We start from the raw sequence: 21,385 nt of genomic DNA, 5'->3' as shown, positions 1-21,385 counted from the left end.
ATCTTTACCCTGACCCTGGCTAGTCTTCCACTTCCTGCCGCTGAAAACATTCCCACAACATGATGCTGCCACCACCATGCTTCACTGTAGGGATGGTATTGGCCAGGTGATGAGCGGTTCCTGGTTTACTCCAGACATGACGCTTGCCATTTAGGCCAAACAGTTCAATCATTGTTTTCATCAGACTAGAGAATTTTATTTCTCATGATCTGAGAGTCCTTCTTGTGCCTTTTGGCAAACTCCAGGCAAGCTATCATGTGCCTTTTCCTGAGGAGTGGCATACAGGCTTGATTGGTGGAGTGCTGCAGATGGTTGTTCTTCTGGAAGGTTCCCCTCGCTCCACAGAGAAATGCTGGAGCTCTATCAGAGTGGCCATTGGGTTCTTGGTCACCTCCCTGACTAAGGCCCTTCTTCCCCGATCGCTCAGTTTGGCTGGGTCGCCCGCTCTGAGAAAAGTCCTGGTGGTTCCAAACTTCTTCCATTTATGAATGATGGAGGCCACTGTGCTCATTGGGACCTTCAATGCTGCAGAAATTTTTCTGTACCCTTCCCCAGATCTGTGCCTTAATAAAATTCTGTTTTGGAGGTCTATAGACAATTCCTTGGACTTCATGGCTTGGTTTGCTCTCTGATATGCACTATTAACTGTGGGACCTTATATAGACAGGTGTGTGCAGGGGTGGCCCGTCCATAGGGGGCGCCCAGGCGCCGCCCCCCCCCCTCCTGTAGTAACCAGAAAAAAAAAATAATTTTTTTAAAACGGCCCCTTTAATAAAAAAAGAATAAAAAAAAAATGTCCTTTAACAAATTGCACTGTGGCGCCGGACACAGTGCACTATGGGAAGTGCCACGTCAATGCAATCACGAGATTGCAGACGTGGCACTTCATTTGCGGGCTTTCAACCCGCCTTGTGGCGCAATCGTAAATGCCGATTAGCTTCCGCCCGTAGAATCACTACGGGCGGGAGCATTGTGGTTTACATTTCACTGTTACTTCCGGGTTTTGTGAAACCAGGAAGTGATGTCAGCAGCTCCGTTCTTTGCATGGAGCGGAGTTGAAAGCAAGTACTCTGGGGGGGTAGTGAGCTGCACGCTGTTTCTAGCTACAGGAAACAAACAATCATGTCAACTGTGCCTGAGTGAGCACTCACTGACTGATATAGCAGCTCCGCCCATTCCTCTAAGCAGATCCGTGTCGGGACTCGGGAGGAAGAAACTGGAGTGGAGGAGAAAGTCAGCCAGGTCAGTCCAGTGAGAGGGGGACAAACTATCCCCCTAGTGAGATGTGCAGACATTGTCCCCATGTCAGGAGAGCCATTACTGGAGGCACTGTGAGTTCAGACTGAGAAGGGAGAGGGAATTGACTAAAACTAAGAGCAAGTGAGTAATACTTCCACCCCTCCTCTCCTCATCCACCACCATCCCTCTGTCCCTGATCCCATCCCTCTGTCCCTGATCCTTCCCCACCACCATCCCTCTGTCCCTGATCCAATCCCACTGTCCCTGATCCCCCATCCCTCTGTCCTTGATCCCATCCCTCTGTCCCTGATCCCACATCCCTCTGTCCCTGATCCCACCCCACCACCATCCCTCTGTCCCTTATCCCATCCCTCTGTCCCTGATCCCCCATCCCTCTGTTCCTGATCCCATCCCACCACCATCCCTCTGTCCCTTATCCCATCCCTCTGTCCCTTATCCCATCCCTCTGTCCCTGATCCCATCCCACCACCATCCCTCTGTCCCTTATCCCATCCCTCTGTCCCTGATCCCCCATCCCTCTGTCCCTGATCCCCCATCCCTCTGTCCCTGATCCCCCATACCTCTGTCCCTGATCCCATCCCACCACCATCCCTCTGTCCCTGATCCCCCATCCCTCTGTTCCTGATCCTCCATCCCTCTGTCCCTGATCCCCCATCCCTCTGTCCCTGATCCCACCCCACCACCATCCCTCTGTCCCTGATCCAATCCCACTGTCCCTGATCCCCCATCCCACCACCATCCCTCTGTTCCTTATCCCATCCCTCTGTCCCTGATCCCCCATCCCTCTGTCCCTGATCCCATCCCACCACCATCTCTCTGTCCCTTATCCCATCCCTCTGTCCCTGATCCCCCATCCCTCTGTCCCTGATCCCATCCCACCACCATCCCTCTGTCCCTTATACCATCCCTCTGTCCCTTATCCCATCCCTCTGTCCCTGATCCCCCATCCCTGTGTCCCTGATCCCATCCCACCACCATCCCTCTGTCCCTTATCCCATCCCTCTGTCCCTGATCCCCCATCCCTCTGTCCCTGATCCCACCCCACCACCATCCCTCTGTCCCTTATCCCATCCCTCTGTCCCTGATCCCCCATCCCTTTGTCCCTGATCCCATCCCACCACCATCCCTCTGTCCCTGATCCCCAATCCCTCTGTCCCTGATCCCACCCCACCACCATCCCTCTGTCCCTGATCCAACCCCACTGTTCCTGATCCCCCATCCCACCACTATCCCTCTGTCATTTATCCCATCCCTCTGTCCCTGATCCCCCATCCCTCTGTCCCTGATCCCCCATCCCTCTGTCCCTGATCCCATCCCACCACCATCTCTCTGTCCCTTATCCCATCCCTCTGTCCCTGATCCCCCATCCCTCTGCCCCTGATCCCATCCCACCACCATCCCTCTGTCCCTGATCCCCCATCCCTCTGTCCCTGATCCCATCCCACCACCATCCCTCTGTTCCTTATCCCATCCCTCTGTCCCTGATCCCCCACCCCTCTGTCCCTGATCCCACCCCACCACCATCCCTCTGTCCCTTATCCCATCCCTCTGTCCCTGATCCCCCATCCCTCTGTCCCTGATCCCATCCCACCACCATCCCTCTGTCCCTTATCCCATCCCTCTGTCCCTTATCCCATCCCTCTGTCCCTGATCCCCCATCCCTCTGTCCCTGATCCCCCATCCCTCTGTCCCCGATCCCATCCCACCACCATCCCTCTGTCCCTGATCCCCCATCCCTCTGTCCCTGATCCCATCCCACCCACCATCCCTCTGTCCCTAATCCCACCCTCTGTACCTGGTCCCATCCCTCTGTCCCTGATCCCACCCTCTGTCCCTGGTCCCATCCCTCTGTCCCTGATCCCCCATCCCTCTGTCCCTGATCACATCCCACCCACCATCCCTCTGTCCCCCCCCACCATCCCTCTGTCCCTGATCCCATCCCACCCACCATCCCTCTGTCCCTGATCCTATCCCTCTGTCCCTGATCCCATCCCACCCACCATCCCTCTGTCCCTGATCCCATCCCTCTGTCCCTGATCCCATCCCTCAGTCCCTGATCCCATCCCACCCACCATCCCTCTGTCCCTGATGGGCTGTGAGACAGATTGATGTGTCATTAGAGTCCTGTGTATAATGTAGAGCCTGGTATATGATGTACAGAGCCCTGTGTATAATATACAGCCTGGTATATGATGTACTACAGGGGACGGAGTGGGTGGATTCTATAAGGGGTGTGGCTTATGAGAAGTGGGAGGGATCAAAATGGTGGGCGGGGTCTAGCGCCCCCCCATCTTAAAACTTCACCAGCCGCCACTGGGTGTGTGCCTTTCCAAATCATGTCCAATCAACTGAATTTACCGCAGATGGACTCCAATCAAGTTGTAGAAACATCTCAAGAATGATCAGTGGAAACAGGATGTACAGTACCTGAGCTCAATTTTGAGTGTCATGGCAAAGACTGTGAATACCTATGTACATGTGATTCTTTTGTTTTTTTATTTTTAATAAATTTGCAAAGATTTTAAACAAACTTCTTTCACATTGTCATTATGGGTTATTGTTTGTAAAATTTTGAGGAAAAGAATTAATTGAATCCATTTTGGAATAAGGCTGTAACATAACAAAAAGTTCAAAAAGTGAATCGATGTAAATACTTTCCAGATGCACTGTATGTGTTTATACTCATCCCTGACCCTGGCTAGTCTTCCACTTCCTGCCGCTGAAAACATTCCCACAACATGATGCTGCCACCACCATGCTTCACTGTAGGGATGGTATTGGCCAGGTGATGAGCGGTTCCTGGTTTACTCCAGACATGACGCTTGCCATTTAGGCCAAACAGTTCAATCATTGTTTTCATCAGACTAGAGAATTTTATTTCTCATGATCTGAGAGTCCTTCTTGTGCCTTTTGGCAAACTCCAGGCAAGCTATCATGTGCCTTTTCCTGAGGAGTGGCATACAGGCTTGATTGGTGGAGTGCTGCAGATGGTTGTTCTTCTGGAAGGTTCCCCTCGCTCCACAGAGAAATGCTGGAGCTCTATCAGAGTGGCCATTGGGTTCTTGGTCACCTCCCTGACTAAGGCCCTTCTTCCCCGATCGCTCAGTTTGGCTGGGTCGCCCGCTCTGAGAAAAGTCCTGGTGGTTCCAAACTTCTTCCATTTATGAATGATGGAGGCCACTGTGCTCATTGGGACCTTCAATGCTGCAGAAATTTTTCTGTACCCTTCCCCAGATCTGTGCCTTAATAAAATTCTGTTTTGGAGGTCTATAGACAATTCCTTGGACTTCATGGCTTGGTTTGCTCTCTGATATGCACTATTAACTGTGGGACCTTATATAGACAGGTGTGTGCAGGGGTGGCCCGTCCATAGGGGGCGCCCAGGCGCCGCCCCCCCCCCTCCTGTAGTAACCAGAAAAAAAAAATAATTTTTTTAAAACGGCCCCTTTAATAAAAAAAGAATAAAAAAAAAATGTCCTTTAACAAATTGCACTGTGGCGCCGGACACAGTGCACTATGGGAAGTGCCACGTCAATGCAATCACGAGATTGCAGACGTGGCACTTCATTTGCGGGCTTTCAACCCGCCTTGTGGCGCAATCGTAAATGCCGATTAGCTTCCGCCCGTAGAATCACTACGGGCGGGAGCATTGTGGTTTACATTTCACTGTTACTTCCGGGTTTTGTGAAACCAGGAAGTGATGTCAGCAGCTCCGTTCTTTGCATGGAGCGGAGTTGAAAGCAAGTACTCTGGGGGGGTAGTGAGCTGCACGCTGTTTCTAGCTACAGGAAACAAACAATCATGTCAACTGTGCCTGAGTGAGCACTCACTGACTGATATAGCAGCTCCGCCCATTCCTCTAAGCAGATCCGTGTCGGGACTCGGGAGGAAGAAACTGGAGTGGAGGAGAAAGTCAGCCAGGTCAGTCCAGTGAGAGGGGGACAAACTATCCCCCTAGTGAGATGTGCAGACATTGTCCCCATGTCAGGAGAGCCATTACTGGAGGCACTGTGAGTTCAGACTGAGAAGGGAGAGGGAATTGACTAAAACTAAGAGCAAGTGAGTAATACTTCCACCCCTCCTCTCCTCATCCACCACCATCCCTCTGTCCCTGATCCCATCCCTCTGTCCCTGATCCTTCCCCACCACCATCCCTCTGTCCCTGATCCAATCCCACTGTCCCTGATCCCCCATCCCTCTGTCCTTGATCCCATCCCTCTGTCCCTGATCCCACATCCCTCTGTCCCTGATCCCACCCCACCACCATCCCTCTGTCCCTTATCCCATCCCTCTGTCCCTGATCCCCCATCCCTCTGTTCCTGATCCCATCCCACCACCATCCCTCTGTCCCTTATCCCATCCCTCTGTCCCTTATCCCATCCCTCTGTCCCTGATCCCATCCCACCACCATCCCTCTGTCCCTTATCCCATCCCTCTGTCCCTGATCCCCCATCCCTCTGTCCCTGATCCCCCATCCCTCTGTCCCTGATCCCCCATACCTCTGTCCCTGATCCCATCCCACCACCATCCCTCTGTCCCTGATCCCCCATCCCTCTGTTCCTGATCCTCCATCCCTCTGTCCCTGATCCCCCATCCCTCTGTCCCTGATCCCACCCCACCACCATCCCTCTGTCCCTGATCCAATCCCACTGTCCCTGATCCCCCATCCCACCACCATCCCTCTGTTCCTTATCCCATCCCTCTGTCCCTGATCCCCCATCCCTCTGTCCCTGATCCCATCCCACCACCATCTCTCTGTCCCTTATCCCATCCCTCTGTCCCTGATCCCCCATCCCTCTGTCCCTGATCCCATCCCACCACCATCCCTCTGTCCCTTATACCATCCCTCTGTCCCTTATCCCATCCCTCTGTCCCTGATCCCCCATCCCTGTGTCCCTGATCCCATCCCACCACCATCCCTCTGTCCCTTATCCCATCCCTCTGTCCCTGATCCCCCATCCCTCTGTCCCTGATCCCACCCCACCACCATCCCTCTGTCCCTTATCCCATCCCTCTGTCCCTGATCCCCCATCCCTTTGTCCCTGATCCCATCCCACCACCATCCCTCTGTCCCTGATCCCCAATCCCTCTGTCCCTGATCCCACCCCACCACCATCCCTCTGTCCCTGATCCAACCCCACTGTTCCTGATCCCCCATCCCACCACTATCCCTCTGTCATTTATCCCATCCCTCTGTCCCTGATCCCCCATCCCTCTGTCCCTGATCCCCCATCCCTCTGTCCCTGATCCCATCCCACCACCATCTCTCTGTCCCTTATCCCATCCCTCTGTCCCTGATCCCCCATCCCTCTGCCCCTGATCCCATCCCACCACCATCCCTCTGTCCCTGATCCCCCATCCCTCTGTCCCTGATCCCATCCCACCACCATCCCTCTGTTCCTTATCCCATCCCTCTGTCCCTGATCCCCCACCCCTCTGTCCCTGATCCCACCCCACCACCATCCCTCTGTCCCTTATCCCATCCCTCTGTCCCTGATCCCCCATCCCTCTGTCCCTGATCCCATCCCACCACCATCCCTCTGTCCCTTATCCCATCCCTCTGTCCCTTATCCCATCCCTCTGTCCCTGATCCCCCATCCCTCTGTCCCTGATCCCCCATCCCTCTGTCCCCGATCCCATCCCACCACCATCCCTCTGTCCCTGATCCCCCATCCCTCTGTCCCTGATCCCATCCCACCCACCATCCCTCTGTCCCTAATCCCACCCTCTGTACCTGGTCCCATCCCTCTGTCCCTGATCCCACCCTCTGTCCCTGGTCCCATCCCTCTGTCCCTGATCCCCCATCCCTCTGTCCCTGATCACATCCCACCCACCATCCCTCTGTCCCCCCCCACCATCCCTCTGTCCCTGATCCCATCCCACCCACCATCCCTCTGTCCCTGATCCTATCCCTCTGTCCCTGATCCCATCCCACCCACCATCCCTCTGTCCCTGATCCCATCCCTCTGTCCCTGATCCCATCCCTCAGTCCCTGATCCCATCCCACCCACCATCCCTCTGTCCCTGATGGGCTGTGAGACAGATTGATGTGTCATTAGAGTCCTGTGTATAATGTAGAGCCTGGTATATGATGTACAGAGCCCTGTGTATAATATACAGCCTGGTATATGATGTACTACAGGGGACGGAGTGGGTGGATTCTATAAGGGGTGTGGCTTATGAGAAGTGGGAGGGATCAAAATGGTGGGCGGGGTCTAGCGCCCCCCCATCTTAAAACTTCACCAGCCGCCACTGGGTGTGTGCCTTTCCAAATCATGTCCAATCAACTGAATTTACCGCAGATGGACTCCAATCAAGTTGTAGAAACATCTCAAGAATGATCAGTGGAAACAGGATGTACAGTACCTGAGCTCAATTTTGAGTGTCATGGCAAAGACTGTGAATACCTATGTACATGTGATTCTTTTGTTTTTTTATTTTTAATAAATTTGCAAAGATTTTAAACAAACTTCTTTCACATTGTCATTATGGGTTATTGTTTGTAAAATTTTGAGGAAAAGAATTAATTGAATCCATTTTGGAATAAGGCTGTAACATAACAAAAAGTTCAAAAAGTGAATCGATGTAAATACTTTCCAGATGCACTGTATGTGTTTATACTCATCTATAATGTGATTTTTTATTTTCATAGTCATACACAAAGGTAGTGGTATTTTGTGAACCTTTGAGAGTGCTGCACTTATTATTATTACTATTTGATTGCTATGGGAATCACAAGAAAGTGGGAGCTGCTCTTATCTGTTATTTTTGTTGGTTTGTAGAAAGTAAGCAGTGCAGGTCGTTTTTTTGTATATCACATATTTCCTATTTGTCAACTGGTCAAATGATAATGTAGTTTGAGGTGACAACAGGTCTGTTATATTTTATATCACTCAGCCCTATTAGCAGCAAAGAGGACCTAATTAAAATGAAGATATTTATCTATCGAGTTTAATCTCTTACAACTCTAGCAGCTTTGGTCCAGAAAAAAGCAAAATAAATATACCAAAGTTAGCTTTTAGGTGCATACATGATCAAGGTGCCATTGGATATACTGTACAGTATATATAGCTGAGAGCAAGTTTATTTAGGGCTTACCTCTGACTTCCTTAAAGAGGATTGTGGTGTTGCCTAGATTTTCCTTATTTATTGCATTTAGGACTAAAATAAATAAATAAAAGTTTAAGAGAAATTCAGTTTTATGTAGTCGGCCAAAAATGATATATTAGATATGAAAATTTAAATGTACCTTTTCCAGCCAGCATTCCCTTTCCTACTGCTCAGTAGAGAGAAGTTGCCTAAAAGCAAACAGATTCTCCTTTTTCCTCTTTCTTTAGATTTTCCATGATGCTTTTTGACACCAGTGTTATGTGTGCACTCTGTTACATAGGTTTTTTTAAAAATCAGCAGATAAAAAAATACATTTGCTCCAAAATGATTGTGATTCTTTTTGAGAGGTACATATAAGATAAAATCGATTTCCTGGGGCAGCTGAAGACCTTTCATGTAGGACTATAAGTAGATTATTCTTCGTGTTACTACTTTTCTGTTTCCAGCAATTAAATATGAATAATCGCCTAGTCAAGACTTTGTGTTATATACAAAAACACTATGCAAAGTACAGTAAGATATAGTAAGATATAGCAAATCCGATTGGTTGCTTTGGGTTAGTGCCCCATGACTTTGAAAGCGCTGTAATAATTTAGCCTCTAATATGCCCTTTTATTTTTTCTAGGTTTTCATCAACTTTGCTCAGGCCCAGGCAACCCCTGATAATTCCAGTCTCAGCAGTGGTAGCAGCCAGGACTTGCGGGTGGTGGTTGCATAAAGATTCTATAGACTGAATGTTCCTCAAAAACCTCTCAGTGGATATCAGCATGAAAATAATTCAAGAATTAAGCACTTTATGAAGACAAGGTCACCCAAGGAGACAAACCTAAATGTGATTAATCATGGTCATCACTCTCCTCTAACAACAAACATCTATATGTATATTTTTTTATGTAGGCATTGTAAGTCTGTGATCTTTTTGATAAAACTGCTTTACTGAAATGTAGTAATTGATTCCATGATAGTGCCATATTCAGAATGACAGTCATGACATTTCTAAACAGAAAGAAAATGCAATTTATAGAAACAGATGAATCTTTTATTAATAAACTCAGAGCCAGATATATAAGGTGACACTGAACATATATTGGCTCTTAAATTCTGTCTTGCTGTTCAGTGGTCAAAAATGTACATTTAAAGATACTATTAAACCAAGACGATCAGAGAGATAAAGTCCAATAATAGAAGATTTATTTAACAGAGTCTTCATTGCTGCACGCAAAAGAGGATACAAATGTTTACATTTTTTCTAAATGTTTGCTAGAATAAAAAAATGAATTTCACCAAGTCTTTAAAAGCTTTATCTGGACTGTATGCATGCATGCCTTTTTAAAAAAAAAATATTTATGCACTTGGGCTGTTGGACTGGGCTTAAAGCATATCTAAACCTAAAAACAAACAGTGTAATGCAACTTACCAGTCCTGGCTGCATTGGTTTTTATATATTAGGCTGTTTTTTTTCTTTATTTTCACCTGGTAGTCCTGCCAGTAACACACTTCCTGTCTTAGAGTGGCTCCACTCACTACTCCACTGTATATATGGAAGAGCAATGTACCCTCTATAAGACAGCAGCACTGCCAACCTATGGAGAGGGTAGTGTTAGATAGGCTAGTGAATTTAGATGGATTCTACATGCTTGACTAACAAATTAAAGCATGACTCCATCTAACAATTTTTAAGCAGTTATAAAAAACAGGTGTTTTCCTTTTGAAGTAAAGGGTTTAAATAAATGAATAAAAGCACATCTGTTGGTGTTAAATGGCTTGTCTCAATCCTCCACTTTTTCTGGACAGCTTGGTCTGGTAAATGTAGTTTAGTACTAACAAACCTACTGGCAGGTTCAACAGGTAATACAAATGTCACTAGTAACTACTGACAGATTGCATCATATACAGTATGCCATTTTGCCCAAAGTTTCACTTTAAAAATTGGCACTGCATAGAAAGTCCACAACTGTTTATGTATTTGCACTATTTCCAAATATAGTATAATAATAAGAACTAGGTACAAACAAAAAAAATAAGCAACATCTACATTTGCTGTTACCTTGACTTAGGACTGAATAAGGATGAACAACCCAAAAGAGCTCACGCAGGCTGCAATTGTTGTCAGATACACCTGTGCTCAATGCCAGCCCTAACAGAAGGATAGTCTGTGTATAAATATGATATTTCATCCCCAGATCTTGAGTGCTATAGAATGAATTAAACAGCATTAACCAGGCATGTCTAGGAGTGGTACTTACCCTCATGTTGTGTTTCTGCTGCCTATTGATTTGCACTGTTCTCTTAGGAAGGTTCCACTGCTGAGAGAGAAAATGTGAAGAATGCTGCACAAATATAATTCATTGGTCAGCAATTCTCAGTCTCAGGAAAAAAAAAATGTTATCATGACAAGAGTTAACACACTCTATTAAGGCTTAATATACCCTTTGGTGAACTGCATGTTTTGTCTATGTGCATTAAGTACTAGCCCTGCAAAAGTGGTGCAATAACAATACTGGAGCACAATAATGTGCCTAATGGGTACCCAGCCTTTTTTTAAAATGAAGGAAACAAATGCAGTTAAAAATCAAATAGATATAATTATGTTCTACTACCAAAGATTTCTTGTTATTTTAATAGTGTACTCCATAGTATGCATATATTTATAAAGATATACCTTGTTATTGGTCTTTCAATTTCAGTCATTTTCTATTTAATGATTGTACCAAATAAAAGAAAAAATGGTGCTAGTGTTTAGCATTTTGAACACAATTTTTATGCACATTTAGGATGATAATATTGTAAGAAATTGAAGAAAATACATTGAAAAAATACATGTGTAATTAAGTTTCTGTGATTTGATTCTGCTATCACTACCGCTAAACTAATTTATTTAAACTTTTTGCATGATTTTTTTAAAAGCCATCAAACTGATGCCAGGAAGAAAAGCACTTAATGTTTCAGAAAATTCACTAATTAATACACAGTACTATATTCCATTGCAGAAGATTTGCTTTGTAATATTTTCAGTAAAATAGAAAAAAGTGAAAAATGTTCAATAAAATTAACATATTCAATGTCTTTATTTCCCAACGTTTTTCTTTTCTTTATTCTTAAAAACCATTGATTAAAATGGCAAATGCAGTGACACAAGGGCTTTCACTGTGAGCAGCAACAAATATTTTCAAGACAGGCATACTTATTTATTAATTATGTTAACAGTGCCATTGTTATTGTTTTAAAATAAAAATGAATTTTTTAAAGCGAAATGTTTACAATAAATGTTTTCTGTTACCTGGTTGTTCTCTTTTCATTTTGTAGATTTAATCATTCAATTCTGACACATAACTGGCAACAAGTAGAATAGAATTATATATATCAGTGGCGGCTGGTGTTTCTTTTTTGGGGAGGGGCGACAAACAAGTACCCCCGAGCGGCCGGGGGTACCCCCCCTGCACTATTTCCCAGTCGGTTCGGCACTTACCCTATCTAGGTGGGTGGCAGGCAGCATGCAGTGGCTCCGTGTCCTCCCATCCATGCCGGCTTCCAGCGCGCGGCTCCTCCTATCCTCCTGGGCGTCCAATAGGATTGCCTGTCCTTTCAGCCAATCGGGTGTCAAAACCCGCTTCCTGATTGGCCGGGAGGAGGATCAGTGTTACAATAGCGAATATTCATTTGCTGTTGTAACACACTTGGGTGGGCTGTGAGCAAATTCTCAGCACCCCAAGCCCACCCTATTTTGAAGCCTATTAGAGCCTCTGGCTCTAATCAGTGCTTCAAAAAAACACCCACCCCACTTTGGATTCCATGCGCCCCGCATCCTGAAAGGAAAAGGACGTATGGATAGGGGAGGCTACGATGAACAGGGGAGGCGGCGCCCGTGCTCCCTTAATGGACGGTCCGCCCCTATAAACAGTATATATATCTATATACAGTATCTCACAAAAGTGAGTACACCCTTCACATTTTTAAAAATATTTTATTCTATCTTTTCATGTGACAACAATGAAAAAATTACACTTTGCTACAATGTAAAGTAGTGAGTGTACAGCTTGTATTACAGTGTAAATTTGCTGTCCCCTCAAAATAACTCAACACACAGCCATTAATGTTTAAACCGCTGGCAACAAAAGTGAGTACACCCCTAAGTGAAAATGTCCAAATTGGGCCCAAAGTGTCAATATTTTGTGTGGCCACCATTATTTTCACTGCCTTAACTCTCTTGGGCATGGAGTTCACCAGAGCTTCACAGATTGCCACTGGAGTCCAATTCCACTCCTCCATGATGACATCACAAATCTGGTGGATGTTAGAGACCTTGTGCTCCTCCACCTTCCATTTGAGGATGCCCCACAGATGATCAATAGGGTTTACGTCTTGGAGACATGCTTGGCCAGTCCATCACCTTTACCCTCAGCTTCTTTAGCAAGGCTGTGGTTGTCCTGGAGGTGTGTTTGGGGTCGTTATCATGTTGGAATACTGCCCTGCGGCCCAGTCTCTGAAGGGAGGGGATCATGCTGTGCTTCAGTATGTCTCAGTACATGTTGGCATTCATGGTTCCCTCAATTAACTGCAGCTCCCCAGTGCCGGCAGCACTCATGCAGCCCCAGACCATGACACTCCTACCACCATGCTTGATTGTAGGCAAGACACACTTGTCTTTGTACTCCTCACCTGGTTGCCGCTACACACGCCTGACACCATCTGAACCAAATAAGTTTATCTTGGGCTCATCAGACCACAGGACATGGTTCCAGTAATCCATGTCCTTAGTCTGCTTGTCTTCAGCAAACTGTTTGCGGGCTTTCTTGTCATCGTCTTTAGAAGAGGCTTCCTTCTGGGATGACAGCCATGTAGACCAATTTGATGCAGTGTGCGGCCTATGGTCTGAACACTGACAGGCTGACCCCCACCCCTTCAACCTCTGCAGCAATGCTGGCAGCACTCATACATCTATTTCCCAAAGATAACCGTTGGATATGACGCTGAGCACGTGCACTCAACACTCAACTTCTTTGGTCGACTATGAAGAGGCCTGTTCTGAGTGGAACCTGTCCTGTTAAACCGCTGTATGGTCTTGGCCACCGTGCTGCAGCTCAGTTTAAGGGTCTTGGCAATCTACTTATAGCCTAGGCCATCTTTATGTAGAGCAACAATTCTTTTTTTTCAGATCCTCAGAGAGTTCTTTGCCATGAGGTGCCATGTTGAACTTCCAGTGACCAGTATGAGAGAGTGAGAGCGATAACACCAAATTTAGCACACCTGCTCCCCATTTACACCTGAGACCTTGTAACACTAATGAGAGCCCCGGGAGGGAAAATGGCTAATTGGGCCCAATTTGGACATTTTCACTTAGGGGTGTACTCATTTTTGTTGCCAGCGGTTTAGACATTAATGACTGTGTGTTGAGTTATTTTGAGAGGACAGCAAATTTACACTGTTATACAAGCTGTACACTCACTACTTTACATTGTAGAAAAGTGTCATTTCTTCAGTGTTGTCACATGAAAAGATAGAATAAAATATTTACAAAAATGTGAGGGGTGTACTCACTTTTGTGAGATACTGTATATATATATATATATATATATATATATATATATATATATATATATGCGCACACACACACAGATCAGCCATAACATTATGATCTATCACCTAATATTGAGTAGGTCCCTCTTACCAAAATAGCCCTGACCCATCGAGGCAAAGACTCTGTCATAATGTTGTGGCTTATCGGTGTGTATATATGTATGTTATTAAAATAAATAATAAATGTGCAAATAAGGTAAATTTTGGAGTGGGTGCCAATCATTAATTGTTCTAAATCTGAGCATGTGGATTGTTTCATATACTGTAAGATATTTTTATATACAATATTTAAAAGAGGAGTATGGACAAACCTTTTTAGGCCAAACTTTGGGTCAGATTTACTTTTGTTTTCATGTGACCTAGAGTGGGCTGATAACAGGCTATTGCTTGCTATCGGCTGATTGGGCAGAGCCACTTTAAGTACGGGAAGTATACCCATAATGTTGTCGGGATCCATCTATCTGCTTGATTGAAAGCTGGCTCCTCCTTTCAGCACACAGCTGAGAGTTGCCTGATCCATGGAGGTAATCACTCAGATCTCAGTCTTGGAGCCAGAGTGGGACAGCTGCAATGTCACACAGATGCTGCAGCATGGAGCTAAGTGTACAGCATAGGTTTGGTTTTTGGATAATATTCCATGAATTAAAATTTTGTGTACATGGGGCGCATGCGCGAAGCTTTACATGGCGGACGTCTCTCTGTGAAGCTCCGCACTCCCCGCCGCACATTCGGGATCGTAAAGCATCTTTAAACCGGCGATCCAGCTCCCGTTTTCTAGGGATTACTTCCTCAGACATCAGTGCCCCCTCCGGTATGGTTCTTACGGGTCATCGCGGCAAAATGAAGCCGAAACCCATTAAAGAAGCGCTGGCCCGCGCTTCCTCCAAGATGGCAGCGAAGGCCCGAGCCCTGGCTGATCAAGCAGCGTCCTCTCCTGCATGCTCAGAAATGCTGGAGAGTGAAGACGAGCCGGACATTCAATCTAATCCAGGCGGCTCCCCCTCCTTACCGCAAGCAGGTATGTCGCAGACTGCCTTCATAAGGCTGATGGAAACTATGCTCCATAAAGCACTGAAAACAACTTCAGACCAGATTACAAATAATCTGTCACGAGAGATCCGTGAAATAGGCCAACGCACAGCAGACCTTGAGACCAGGGTTGACGATATGGAACTCACGTTGCAGGAACAGGCCCATGAGCAAATTGGCCTCCGTGAGGAGAACGCTATGCTGTTATCACGTCTGGAAGATGCTGAAAATCGCTCTCGCAGGTACAATTTGCGCCTCAGGGGTATACCAGAGGCGATTGATGATCTACAATCATTCACCACAGCTTTATTTCAAGAACTTGCACCCTCCATACCCATCGAACGCCTTGAGTTTGACAGAATTCACAGGGCGCTAACTCGCCGTCAAGCAGACGGACCACCGCGAGATATCATAGTTAAATTACACTTTTTCCGCACGAAGGAACAGCTAACAGCAGCACGGAATAATAACTCCCTTCAGTTCCAGAATCACGACTTCCAACTGTTCACGGACTTAGCGCCCCTTACCATCGCTAAACGGCATGCTATGAAGCCGCAGCTGCAGATACTACAACAGCACCAACTCAAGTACACATGGAGATTCCCATTTGCCTTGCAATTTTCCTACTAAGGACAACAACATACCTGCACCACCCCTGAGTCGCTGCAACGCTTGCTAGAATCTCTGCACCTGTCGCCCCAGGCGCGTCAATCTGAAACATCTCTGCCTCGTACACCAGCCAGATCTACTTCCCAGCCCTACAACATGACCCCGAAGAGGAGTAATCCCGATCCACAGTCTATCCGGAAAGGAACCCCAGCACGATCACCTGGAAGCTATTATCCCAGCCCGAAATCTCAAGCCTTCCGCTGAAAGCCTGACAGATATATATTTTTTCTCTCCCCCCTTGTTTTTTCTTCTTCCCTTGTCTCTTCCAGCGTACAGTTCCTCGGTTGCATCTTTCATGACTGTCTCCGCATAGAATGCTTCAGCGACCGGGAGCTGCTGGACGACAACGGTTGGTTTAAGAACTAATACAGCGTCCTGCAGGCCTTCACTGCAGGGCTCTTAGGCTCTCTACGGCCTACTCAGGTTTAGCTATTTCACCCTTTTTCAAAGGTTTTTTTCTTTATTTTCCTTTTCTTTATTTTCTTTTTATGTTGAGTTGAATTGTTTTAACCTTAAGACTACATTTCTACCTGCTTGCATATTGTATACACAAACTGAATTATAGCTTGTACGATTAAGCTGGTCTATGCAAAGTATGCCAGATTAATCCCAGTATCCCGCCTTTCCCGCTCCAATACCATCACAATATAGCAATCATAATCCCACAAGACTTTATTTTGAATGCAATTCATGTCAGATTTAAAAGCTAGCTTATGTTTTCTATCCCTATTCCCTTACCTCCCTTTCTCCCGCCCCTCCCTCCATTCCCATCCTCCTCCCTCCCTCCCCCCCTAGGCCTTCCCCTTACCCCCGTCTCACTCCCCTTCTCTCCCCCCCCCCCCTCCCCTGTCCTCATATAAACTCCGCCTGGTTGTACAATCTTGTCTTTTGGGAATGGTACAAGGAAAGCAAAAGTGTATACACCAATTATTTACCTATAACTAATAATCTCCTCCTTAAGCTCTTTACTCATGTTCTGTGTTGGGTTAGTGCCCTAATATAAGTTGTATCATTGAAAGTTTTGACTTCAAACTGTTTTGATTATTCCCGACTGCGGCGGGGAGCAGTCAACGCGCTCCCTCTCTATGGTGCACCCCCTCTCTGTTTGGTCTACTGATCGCAGAGCTGGCGCACTTACTGGTCGGGCGTCACTGACCTATTGCCTCCCTAATAGGAGGCGACCTCGGTGGCGTGCCCTACACCCTATGCCCTTCCTTCCTTTTCCCCTTCTTTCTTTTCTCTCAAACTTTTTCCTTCTACTTTTTCCTTCTTCCTTTGTCGGTCGGCTCGCATGGGCTCTGTATCCCTGGCTAACAATTCTCCACATACCCAACCATGGCACCACTTAATGTACTTACCCTAAATGTTAAAGGGCTTAACTCTCCACATAAGCGGGTCAAAGCCTTTCAAACGTTTGCATCCCTAAAAGCCAACATAGTGGCTCTTCAAGAAACCCACTTTTCAAAGTGCCACACTCCCAGCTTTTTTAGTTCTAAATACCCGCAAGTCTTCACCGCCTCAGCAGACACAAAACACCGAGGGGTCCTGCTAGCCTTTCACCACACCACGCCATTCACTCCCCTAACTGAAATAAAAGACCCAGAGGGCCGTTATTTGCTGCTTGTAGGGCTGTTACAGGATGTTACAACGACCTTTGTTTCTTATTACGCCCCTAATTCAAACCCAAACCCCTTCTTCTCACATTTACTACAGATAGTGAAAACCCACTGTAAAGGAACTCTGTTTCTGTGTGGTGACTCCAACTCTGTTCTACAACCACATACAGATAAATCCCCCTATGCCCCTGAGCATCACACCCCCTCTATTCAATTCCGTAAACAAATACTTAAGGCTTCCCCTTTGGATACGTGGAGAGAATCCAACCCCACTAAGAAAAATTTTATGTTTTATTCGCACCCCCATAAATCTTTCTCTAGAATTGACCACATTTTTATTTCTATAGCATCCGCCCCGCTTCTCCTCCATTCACATATCCATCCAATCACATGGACAGACCATTGTGCTGTTATCTCCACAGTCTCTTCTCTAATACCACAGGCTACTCACAGGTGGTGGTCCATGAATGATTCTCTCCTAACTAACCAATCATATTGCTTAGATATTCAGATAGCCCTCAAAGACTACCTAACTCATAATTCTACGCCCGATATCTCCCCTATACTACTCTGGGAAGCTCATAAGCCAGTCATACGAGGCACATGCATTTCAGTAGCGTCACATCTCAATAGAGATAAAATCCTCCGATTACACCAACTCGAATCAGAATATTATAATCACTTCCTACAATTCCAAACTAACCCAATTGAAGCTCATAAAATAACTTTAGAAAAGACTAAACTCGAACTAGACCTACTCTTGGCTGAAGCGGCTGATAAGACTATCTGCAGGTCTAGTCACACGATCTACACCAAAGCAAACAAACCAGACACTTACCTGGCCTTACGCCTTCGCAGACCAGACCGTGTTCGTGTCCCTATCAGGCTTAGACTGTCTAAAGAAAATGTAACTAGCAATCCGGTTAAAATTCTCTCTGAATTTCGTAAACAATTAGCAAACTTGTATGAACCTAAATCAGCGTTTTCGCAGAATCAGGCGGAAAAGCTTTTTAGCAATCTTCCTATTCCTACATTATCTAATGCTAGTCGTGAACTGATGGAGAGCGCGATCACTACGGAGGAAGTCTTAGCCATCAAGTCACTCAAACCCCATAAACGCCCAGGCCCAGATGGCCTTCCGAGCCTTTATTATAAAAAATTTGCAACTGAACTAGCCCCCCTTCTTACCAACTCCTTTAACGCTATACTTAAACAGCACTCCTTTGGCAGAGACACATTGATGGCACTTATATCAATGATCCCGAAACCAAACACGGACACCACCTCATGGTCTAACTACAGACCAATCTCTCTCTTAAATGTTGACATCAAGATTCTAGCCAAAATTCTAACCCTACGTCTCAATCCCATAATAGGGGGATTGATTCATAAAGACCAAGTAGATTTTATACCTAAAAGGCAGGCGAGTGATAATATTCGCCGTGTAATTCTCCTCCAACACTTAGCCCGCTCCCGTAAAATTCCAATGCATCTCCTCTCTTTAGATATCCGGAAAGCCTTCGACACTGTCTCTTGGCCCTATTTATTTTATATTCTTCAACGCTGGGGCTTCGGCCCACACTTTCTGGGGTGGGTCAACGCATTGTACAATCACCCACAAGCATACGTGCATTACTCTGGCTTTCGTTCAGACCCCTTTCCCATTCTGCGAGGAACTAGGCAGGGTTGCCCTCTATCCCCCATATTGTTTGCACTCGCAATCGAACCCTTAGCTGCCCTGATAAGGAGTAATCCTGATATCCGAGGCTTGGAGATTGCTTCTACCTCGCATAAGATGTGTCTCTTTGCTGACGATGCTCTCATGTTCGTCACATCTCCCCATACTACCATCCCGATCCTACTACACACCCTAGATAGATTTGCTAGAGTTTCAGGGCTTGAAATCAACCAAGCTAAATCGAGGGCTCTCAATGTCTCTTTGCCGCAAGCTGACTTAGGTAAGATACGCCAAAATTTCCCATTCCAATGGTCCACCACATCTATTCCCTATTTAGGAATTAAACTGATGAGTGACCCATCTCACTTGTTCCAACACAATTACCTCCCTATGCTAACTCAACTAACTTCTCTTCTTAACCTTTGGTTGCCCTTATGTATCTCCTGGCTCGGACGCATTGCGGCTGTCAAGATGTCTTTGCTACCGAAACTGTTATATCTATACAGAGTTCTCCCTGTCACAGTCCCTCCATATTATCATAGGATAATACAAAGTAAAGTCTTTAAATTCATTTGGGGCTCCATAAGACCCAGAGTGGCTAGACCCATTCTTCTTCGTAACAAGCTCAATGGAGGCCTTGGTATCCCAAACTTCCAACATTATTACCATGCTGCAAGGCTGGCCCAGACTGCTCTCTACCACTCGAAACTCGAAACACCACTCTGGGTTAGTCTCGAAGCTATTGACTCATCTCCCCTTACTATAACCAATTTGTTATGGCTTTCCCCAGTATCACGAGGCCCCATAACTAATCCACTCACACAACACACACTCAAACTCTGGGATAAACTGAAGACACCCTTCAAATTGATTTCCCCGCACTCCCCCCTCTTGTCTTTTCTAGGTCACCCCCAATTCTACCCAGCCTATACTGAACCAACATCATTTCAGTCCTGGGGGCGGGCGGGTCTGACTCGCATATGTGATATAGTCAATACCGACACTATTAAATCATTCAACAGTATCCAAGCACAAACACAGCTCCCCAGTAGAGAATACTTCCGTTATCTCCAAATTACTCATTTTGTTCAAACAACAATTAAATCTCATTCTGGACTAGATACTATGACAGAGTATGAGAATATGTGCGACTCGGACCCGCACGCTCCAGGTATTATCTCCCGACTCTACGCCCATCTTACTACACCATCTTCGGACCCTCCCGCGTATGCACAACGATGGCTAAAAGACTTAGATATTAATATTGAAGCGGAGGATTGGGTGACTATCTGGACCAACACAAAAAACTCTTCCCAAAATGTGATTGCCTCAGAGGCAAACTACAAGGTGTTGATGCGATGGTACCTAGTCCCGGCCAGAATTGCTAAATTCTTACCTGAATTTTCCCCAAACTGTTTTAGGGGATGCGGTGACAGAGGTACACACCTGCACATTTGGTGGACATGCCCATTGGTGCAACGCTTTTGGGAAAATATATTCCAGATGGCGTCTACCCTTCACCAAGTCACCCTAAAACCCAACCCAGCGATAGCTCTGCTCAGTCTTATTCCACAAGATTACACAAGAGCACAGCTTCGCCTCCTTCTTCAGCTATTCACTGCTGCTAAGCAAACGATTGCTAAGGCATGGAAAACACCCACACTAAATATAACCGAAACTAAAAACAGGATCACCCAAGCAATGGTCCATAGCAAGATCGAAGCCAAAATTTTAGATAAAGTCTCCCAGCATGCCATAATCTGGCAACCATGGATAGACCACTTCCTACCAGCCGGCATTGATGAACACTTGTTGGGACTTTGAATCTACTCAATCCTAAATCTAAGATCTCGATACCACACTCCTGCCCATGCGGCCCGACCGACCCATATCCCCTCTGGCTCCTCCCTTTTCTATCTGTTGTCACCCTCCCCTTTCCCCCCTCTCCCTTCTTTCTCTCTCCCTCCTTCTCCTATTAATACCAATTGGTAATGTACTCGGTCTTATACATTGGTCCTGGTGACTCCCATGTTTATTTTCTGGGGAGACGCCCAGCACTTTTACATACCTAGTTAGGGGACCCTGTTCCCTCAAAAATTTTTTGCAACCCAGCCTTAATCGTTTTTACTTGTGATTCGACTGAGTATTCACTTGTTTGTATATTTCACTATATTTCATTCTGTTAAAGATTTAATTTTGACTATGATAAGCACTGTCTTATGCTACCTTGCTGTCTCTACTGTATTGTATGGAACAGTCGCTTGTTAATTACCAATAAAATATTTGAAAAGAAAATTTTGTGTACATTCATATTCTGGAAGACAAGGATGTAGCAAGAGGGACAGAAAGTCCTGAAAGTGTTGTTTCTAGCTTCAGTAATACAGCAGCTATAAATCAGCATGGAGATGCTATTTCAAGACAAGACAGGGGGTACTAGAGAGTATAT

The 21,385-nt window shown here is 46.0% G+C and overlaps 1 protein-coding gene across 1 annotated transcript in view; it reads left to right on the top strand.

The window, feature by feature from the left end:
• Window positions 1-11,649, top strand: part of ABCA12 (ATP binding cassette subfamily A member 12) — a 135,578-nt gene extending 123,929 nt beyond the window's left edge. Inside the window, exon 42 of the mRNA XM_073633579.1 lies at window positions 8,996-11,649. Within this exon, the coding sequence (XP_073489680.1) occupies window positions 8,996-9,088 (93 nt within the window). The 3' untranslated portion in view covers window positions 9,089-11,649. The remainder of the gene's footprint in view (window positions 1-8,995) is intronic.
• Window positions 11,650-21,385: the final 9,736 nt, after the last annotated feature.

Source organism: Aquarana catesbeiana, linkage group LG06 (genome assembly GCF_042186555.1).
Source record: "Aquarana catesbeiana isolate 2022-GZ linkage group LG06, ASM4218655v1, whole genome shotgun sequence".
Lineage (NCBI taxonomy): Eukaryota > Metazoa > Chordata > Amphibia > Anura > Ranidae > Aquarana > Aquarana catesbeiana.
The sequence above is the reverse complement of the archived record's forward strand: the minus strand, read 5'-3'. Positions and strand labels throughout refer to the sequence as shown.